This window comes from Manacus candei, unplaced genomic scaffold (genome assembly GCF_025592945.1).
Source record: "Manacus candei isolate 608988 ecotype Guabito, Panama unplaced genomic scaffold, ASM2559294v1 h1tg000350l, whole genome shotgun sequence".
NCBI lineage: Eukaryota > Metazoa > Chordata > Aves > Passeriformes > Pipridae > Manacus > Manacus candei.
The window spans coordinates 21082-28553 of NW_026138398.1; the positions used below are offsets into that span (position 1 = coordinate 21082).

Sequence of the window (7472 nt, forward strand, 5' to 3'; positions counted from 1 at the left end):
TGCCGGGACACCCCAGGAATCCTCCGGGGCACTCCGGGAACCCCCGGGAACCCCTGAGGGACCCCCGAGGGACCCCTGAGGGACCCCCCCGGAATCCCCCAGGGCACTTCGGGAACCCCTGGGACCCCCGAGGGACACCTGAGGGACCCCCCCGGAATCACCCGGGGCACTCCGGGAACCCCTGGGACCCCTAAGGGAACCCCCCGGGACCCCTGAGGGACCCCCGAGGGACCCCCCGGAATCGCCCGGAGCACTCCGGGAACCCCCGGAATCCCCCGGGGCACTCTGGGACCCCCCGGGACCCCCAAGAGAATCTGCCGGGACACCCCAGGAATCCTCCGGGGCACTCCGGGAACCCCCGGGAACCCCTGAGGGACCCCCGAGGGACCCCTGAGGGACCCCCCCGGAATCCCCCAGGGCACTTCGGGAACCCCTGGGACCCCCGAGGGACACCTGAGGGACCCCCCCGGAATCACCCGGGGCACTCCGGGAACCCCTGGGACCACTAAGGGAACCCCCGGGACCCCCGAGGGACCCCTGAGGGACCCCCCGGAATCGCCCGGAGCACTCTGGGAATCCCCGGGACCCCCCGGGACCCCCGAGGGACACCTGAGGGACCCCCCGGAATCGCCCGGGGCACTCTGGGAACCCCTGGGACCACTAAGGGAACCCCCCGGGACCCCCGAGGGACCCCTGAGGGACCCCCCCGGAATCGCCCGGGACACTCTGGGAACCCCCGGGAACCCCGAGGGACCCCTGAGGGACACCTGAGGGACCCCCTGGAATCCCCCGGGCCACTCTGGGAACCCCTGGGACCCCCGAGGGACCCCCGAGAGAACCCCCCGGGACCCCCCCGGAATCCCCCAGGGCACTTCGGGAACCCCTGGGACCCCCGAGGGACACCTGAGGGACCCCCCCGGAATCGCCCGGGGCACTCTGGGAACCCCCGGGACCCCCGAGAGACCCCTGAGGGACCCCCCGGAATCACCCGGGACACTCTGGGAACCCCTGGGACCCCTAAGGGAACCCCCGGGACCCCCAGGACCCCCGAGGAACCCCTGAGGGACCCCCTTGGAATCTTCCGGGGTACTCCGGGAACCTCCAAGACCCCCGAGAGACCCCCCCGGGACACCCCATGAAACCCCCGGGGCACTCCGGGAACCCCCGGGACCCCCGAGGGACCCCCGAGAGAACCCCCCGGGACACCTCAGGAATCCTCCGGGGCACTTCGGGAACCCCTGGGACCCCCGAGGGACCCCCAAGAGAACCCCCCGGGACACTCCAGGAATCCTCCGGGACCCCCAAGGGACCCCCGAGGGACCCCCGAGGGACCCCCCCGGAATCCCCAAGGGCACTCCAGGAACCCCCGGGACCCCCGAGAGAACCCCCCAGAACACCCCAGGAATCCCCGGGACCCCCGAGGGACCCCCCGGGACACCCCAGGAACCCCCGGGACACTCCGGGAACCCCCGGGACCCCCCGAGGGACCCACGAGGGACCCCCGAGAGAACCCCCAGGGACACCCTGGGAACCCCCGGGACCCCCGAGGGACCCACGAGGGACCCCCCGGAATCCCCCAGGACACTCTGGGAACTCCCGGGAACCCCGAGGGACCCCCGAGGGACCCCTGAGGGACCCCCCGGAATCGCCCGGGGCACTCTGGGAACCCCCGGGACTCCTAAGGGAACCCCCGGGATCCCTAAGGGAACCCCCCGGGACCCCCGAGGGACCCCCGAGAGAACCCCCCGGGACACCCCAGGAACCCCCGGGACACTCCGGGAACCCCCGGGACCCCCGAGAGACCCCTGAGGGACCCCTGAGGGACCCCCCCGGAATCCACCGGGGCACTCTGGGAACCCCCGGGACCCCCGAGAGACCCCTGAGGGACCCCCCGGAATCACCCGGGACACTCTGGGAACCCCTGGGACCACTAAGGGAACCCCCCGGGACCCCCGAGGGACCCCCGAGAGAACCCCCCGGGACACCCCAGGAACCCCCGGGACACTCCGGGAACCCCCGGGACCCCCGAGAGACCCCTGAGGGACCCCTGAGGGACCCCCCCGGAATCCACCGGGGCACTCTGGGAACCCCCGGGACCCCCGAGAGACCCCTGAGGGACCCCCCGGAATCACCCGGGACACTCTGGGAACCCCTGGGACCACTAAGGGAACCCCCCGGGACCCCCGAGGGACCCCCGAGAGAACGCCCCGGGACACCTCAGGAACCCTCCGGGGCACTCCGGGAACCCCTGGGACCCCCCGAGGGACCCCTGAGGGACCCCCCGGGACACTCTGGGAACCCCCGGGACTCCCGAGGGACCCCCGAGAGAACCCCCCGGGACACCCCAGGAATCCTCCGGGGCACTCCGGGAACCCCCGGGACCCCCGAGGGACCCCCGAGAGAACCTCCCAGAACACCCCAGGAACCCCCGGGACCCCCTAGGGACCCCCCGGGACACCCCAGGAACCCCTGGGACCCCCTAGGGTCCCCCCGGGACACCCCAGGAACCCCCGGGACCCCCCAAGGGACCCCCCGGGACCCCCCAGGAAGCCCCGGGACCCCCCAAGGGACCCCCCGGGACCCCCCAGGAAGCCCCGGGACCCCCGAGGGACCCCTGAGGGATGCTGCGTGCCCAGGGGTGGGACACGGGGGACACCGGGGGGGGGACTGGGTGTGACCTCAGGTGACCTGTAGGTGACTGTGGGTGACCTGTGGGTGTCCTGTGGGTGTCCCCGCGTCACCCCGGGTGACCTGTGGGTGTCCCCACGTGATCCATGGGTGTCCATAGGTGCCTGTGAGTGACCCCTGGGTGTCCTGTGGGTGTCCCCAGATGACCCATGGGTGTCCATAGGTGTCTGTGAGTGACCCGTGGTTGTCCTGTGGGTGTCCCCAGGTGATCCATGGGTGGCCTGTGAGTGACCCCTGGGTGTCCTGTGGGTGTCCCCAGGTGCCCCCGGGTGACCTGTGGGTGTCCCCAGGTGATCCATGGGTGTCCATAGGTGTCTGTGAGTGACCCGTGGGTGTCCTGTGGGTGTCCCCAGGTGACCCCGGGTGTCCTGTGGGTGTCCCCAGGTGATCCATGGGTGGCCTGTGAGTGACCCCTGGGTGTCCTGTGGGTGTCCCCATGTGACCCCGGGTGACCTGTGGGTGTCCCCAGGAAATCCATGGGTGTCCATAGGTGTCTGTGAGTGACCCGTGGGTGTCCTGTGGGTGCCCCACGATGGTCCCTCTCCCCCCACCCGTCTCTCCCCTGTCCCAGCTCTTCCCAGGGTGCCGTCCCTGTCGGTGCCGGTGTGTGACAGGGGTGTCCCTGTCCCTGTCGGTGTGTGACAGGGCTGTCCCTGTCCCTGCCGGTGTCGGTGTGTGACAGGGCTGTCCCTGTGTGTGACAGGGCTGTCCCTGCCGGTGCCGGTGTGTGACAGGGCTGTCCCCGTGTCCCCCCCGGTGCCCCCCGGGCGCAGTCCCTGTCAGTGTGTGACAGGGCTGTCCCTGACCCTGTCAGTGTGTGACAGGGCTGTCTCTGGGTGTCGGTGTCGGTGTGTGACGGGGCTGTCCCTGTCCCTGCCGGTGCCGGTGTGTGACGGGGCTGTCCCCGTGTCCCCCCAGGTGCCCCCCGGGCACAGTCCCTGTCGGTGTGTGACAGGGCTGTCCCTGTGTGTGACAGGGCTGTCCCTGCCGGTGTCTGTGTGTGACAGGGCTGTCCCCGTGTCCCCCAGGTGCCCCCCGGGCGCAGTCCCTGTCAGTGTGTCCCAGGGCTGTCCCTGCCGGTGTCTGTGTGTGACGGGGCTGTCCCTGCCGGTGTCTGTGTGTGACGGGGCTGTCCCCGTGTCCCCCCAGGTGCCCCCCGGGCGCAGTCCCGCTCGCTGTTGGTGTCCATCGGAGGTGCCGCTCACCGTCTCTCGGACGGGCTCGCCCTCGGATCCGCCTTCGCCACCTCCCCGAGCGCGGGGGCGGCCGCGGGGGCGGGGCTGGCGCTGCACGAGCTGCCGCGCGCGCTCAGTGAGGGGCGGGGCCCGGGAAAGGGGGGCGGGGCTTGGGAACAGGGGGCGGGGCCTGGGGACAAGACAAAGGGCGGGGCTGGCGCTGCACGAGCTGCCGAGAGAGCTCAGTGAGGGGCGGGGCCCGGGGATAGGGGGCGGGGCCTGGGGACAGGGGGTGGGGCTGGCACTGCACGAGCGGCCGAGAGCGCTCAGTGAGGGGCGGGGCCTGGGGACGGGGGCGGGGCCTCGGGACAGGGGGTGGGGCTGGCGCTGCACGAGCAGCCGAGAGAGCTCAGTGAGGGGCGGGCCCTGGGAGAAGGGGGCGTGGCCTAAACGGAAAGGGGGCGTGGGCTGAGGAGAGAGAGTGGGGCCTGGAGATTGAGGAGGGAGGGGCCTGGGCAATGGGGGCGGGGCCAGGACAATGAGGGAGGGGCCTGGGCAATGGAGGCGGGGCCAGGGCAATGGGGGCGGGGTCTTGGGTCTGCGGGGGGTGCGGGAGATGAGGGGGTGCAGGGGGGTTTCGGGGGGGTGGGGGTGGGATTGGGGGTGCAGGGGGAGCTGCGGTGGAGTGGAGATGGGATTGGGGGTGCGAGGGGGGGTTGCGGGGGGGTGGGGGGTGGGATTGGGGGTGCAGGGGGGGCTGCGGGGGTGGTGGGGGGTGGGATTCGGGTGCGGGGAGGGGGGGTGGGATTGGGGGTGTGGGGGGTTTGCAGGGGTGGGGGGGGGTAGGATTGGGGGTGCAGGGGGGGTTGCGGGGGTGTGGGAGTGGGATTGGGGGTACAGGGGGGGTTACGGGGGTGTGGGATTGGGGGTGCGGGGGGGGCTGCGGGTGTGGTGGGGGGGTGGGATTGGGGGTGCGGGGGGTTTGCGGGGGTGGGGTGGGGTGGGATTGGGGGTGCGGGAGATGCGGGTGTGGAGGGGGGTGGGATTGGGGGTGCGGGGGGCTTTGGAAGGGGATGGGGGGTAGGATTGGGGGTGCGGGAGATGCGGGAGTGGGATTGGGGGTGCGGGGGGTTTGCAGGGGGGTGAGGTTGGGATTAGGGGTGCAGGGGGGTTTTGCGGGGTGCCCGGGGGGGAGGGGAACTTGGGGGAAGGTGCGTGGGTATGGGGGGCGGTGGGGAGGTCGTGGGGTGCAGGGTGGGGGGTGCAGAGTGGTGGGGGGTGCACAGAGTGGGGGGTCCGAGGCGCGTGGGGTGGGGGGGCACAGGCGGGGGGGGGCCGGGGGCTGCAGAGGTGGCGAGTGCCAGGTTTGGGGTGGGCAGGGCGGGCAGGGGGTCCCCACCCCGGGGTGGGCAGTGGGTGCCATGGGGGGCTCGGAGGGGGTACAGAGTATGGGGGTGCACAGGGTGGGGGGTGCGAGATGCGTGGGATGGGAGTTGGCGAGTGCCAGGTTTGGGGTGGGCAGGGCGGGCAGGGGGTCCCGCCCATGTGACGTCACGCTGTGTGCCCCACCCCGGGGTGGGCAGTGGGTGCCATTGGGTGCAGGGTGAGGGGTGCCCAGGGCGGGGGGTCCGAGGGGCGTGGGGTGGGGGGGCACAGGCGGGGGGCTACCAGGTGGGAGGGCGGTGGGGGCAGAGCTGGCGAGTGCCAGGTTTGGGGGCCCAGTTGTCCCCTGGGGGTCCCGCCCGTGTGACGTCACGCTGTGTGCCCCACCCCGGGGTGGGCAGTGGGTGCCAAGGGGTGCAGGGGGGGGGTCTCAGTCCCTGTGTGTCCCCCCCCCCCCAGGTGACGCGGTGCTGCTGTCGCGGTCGGGGCTGCCCCCGCGCCAGGTGGTCCTGCTGGCCCTGCTCGGGGCGTTCCCGGTGGTCCCGGGGGTCCTGGTGGGGCTGGCGGTGGGCACGGCCCCCGCTGCCCGCTCCTGGCTGGGGGCGCTGGGCGGGGGGCTCCTGCTGCACCTGGCGCTGTGCCACATGGTGAGGGGGGCACGGGGGGGGCGGGGGGTGCCAGGTGTGCCAGGTGTGCTGTGAGCCAGGTGTGCCGTGTGCCAGGTGTGCCAGGTGTGCTGTGAGCCAGGTGTGCCGTGTGCCAGGTGTGCCAGGTGTACTAGGTGTGCCGTGTGTGTTGAGAGCCAGGTGTGCCGTGTGCCAGGTGTGCTGTGTGCCAGGTGTGACGTGCCAGGTGTGCCATAGGTGCCCTATCGCCCGCTCCTGGCTGGGGGCGCTGGGCGGGGGGCTCCTGCTGCACCTGGCGCTGTGCCACATGGGGAGGGGGGCACGGGGGGGTCGGGGGGGGCCAGGTGTGCCAGGTGTGACATGCGCCGTGTGTGTTGTGAGCCAGGTGTGCCAGGTGTGCCATGTGCCAGGTGTACCAGATGTACCAGGTGTGCCAGGTGTGTTGTGAGCCAGGTGTGCCATGTGAGCCAGGTGTGCCATGTGTGCCAGGTGTACCAGTTGTGCCAGGTGTACCATGTGCCAGGTGTGCCAGGTGTGCCAGGTGTGCCAGGTGTGCCAGGTGTGCCGTGTGTACCAGGTGTGCCAGGTGTGCCATGCCAGGTGTGCCAGGTGTGCCATGTGTGTTGTGAGCCTGGTGTGCCATGTTTGCCAGGTGTGCCATGTTTACCAGGTGTGCCAGGTGTGCTGTGTGCCAGGTCTGCCATGTGTCATGTGTGCCAGGTGTGCCAGGTGTACCAGGTGTGTCAAGTGTGCCGTGTACCAGATGTGCCATGTGTACCAGGTGTACCAGGTGTGCCATGTGCCAGGTGTACCAGGTGTGCCAGGTGTGCCAGGTGTACCAGGTGTGCCAGGTGTGCCATAGGTGCCCTATCACCCGCTCCTGGCTGGGGGCGCTGGGCGGGGGGCTCCTGCTGCACCTGGCGCTGTGCCACATGGGGAGGGGGGCACGGGGGGGGCGGGGGGTGCCAGGTGTGCCAGGTGTGCTGTGAGCCAGGTGTGCCGTGTGCCAGGTGTGCCAGGTGTGCTGTGAGCCAGGTGTGCCGTGTGCCAGGTGTGCCAGGTGTACTAGGTGTGCCGTGTGTGTTGAGAGCCAGGTGTGCCGTGTGCCAGGTGTGCTGTGTGCCAGGTGTGACATGCCAGGTGTGCCATAGGTGCCCTATCGCCCGCTCCTGGCTGGGGGCGCTGGGCGGGGGGCTCCTGCTGCACCTGGCGCTGTGCCACATGGGGAGGGGGGCACGGGGGGGGCGGGGGGGGCCAGGTGTGCCAGGTGTGACATGCGCCGTGTGTGTTGTGTGCCAGGTGTGCCAGGTGTGCCATGTGCCAGGTGTACCAGATGTACCAGGTGTGCCAGGTGTGTTGTGAGCCAGGTGTGCCATGTGAGCCAGGTGTGCCATGTGTGCCAGGTGTACCAGTTGTGCCAGGTGTGCCATGTGCCAGGTGTGCCAGGTGTGCCATGTGCCAGGTGTGCCAGGTGTGCCAGGTGTGCCAGGTGTACCAGTTGTGCCAGGTGTGCCATGTGCCAGGTGTGCCAGGTGTGCCATGTGCCAGGTGTGCCATGTGTGCCATGTGCCAGGTGTGCCAGGTGTGCCAGGTGTGCCAT

General features: G+C 71.3%; 1 protein-coding gene across 1 annotated transcript; it reads right to left on the reverse strand.

Moving 5' to 3' along the window:
* Positions 1-6114: 6114 nt before the first annotated feature.
* LOC127465263 (cuticle collagen 1-like) lies at positions 6115-7302 on the reverse strand. The gene is made up of 4 exons (XM_051775742.1): positions 7282-7302; positions 6676-6739; positions 6386-6503; positions 6115-6127 (listed from the first exon to the last, which is right to left on the reverse strand). The coding sequence occupies exons 1-4, from the start codon at positions 7300-7302 to the stop codon at positions 6115-6117; spliced, it is 216 nt and encodes a 71-aa protein (XP_051631702.1).
* Between the last annotated feature and the right edge of the window lie 170 nt (positions 7303-7472).

Excerpts from the sequence above, each read along its gene's own strand:
- LOC127465263 (XM_051775742.1), bottom strand. The coding sequence starts at position 7,302 with ATGGCACACCTGGCACAACTG. Across the intron at positions 6,740-7,281 it reads TGGCACACCTGGCACAACTG|GGCACCTATGGCACACCTGG; the intron begins GTACACCTGGCA and ends AGCGGGTGATAG. Across the intron at positions 6,504-6,675 it reads TGGCACACCTGGTACACCTG|GCTCACAACACACATGGCAC; the intron begins GCACATGGCACA and ends ATGGCACACCAG.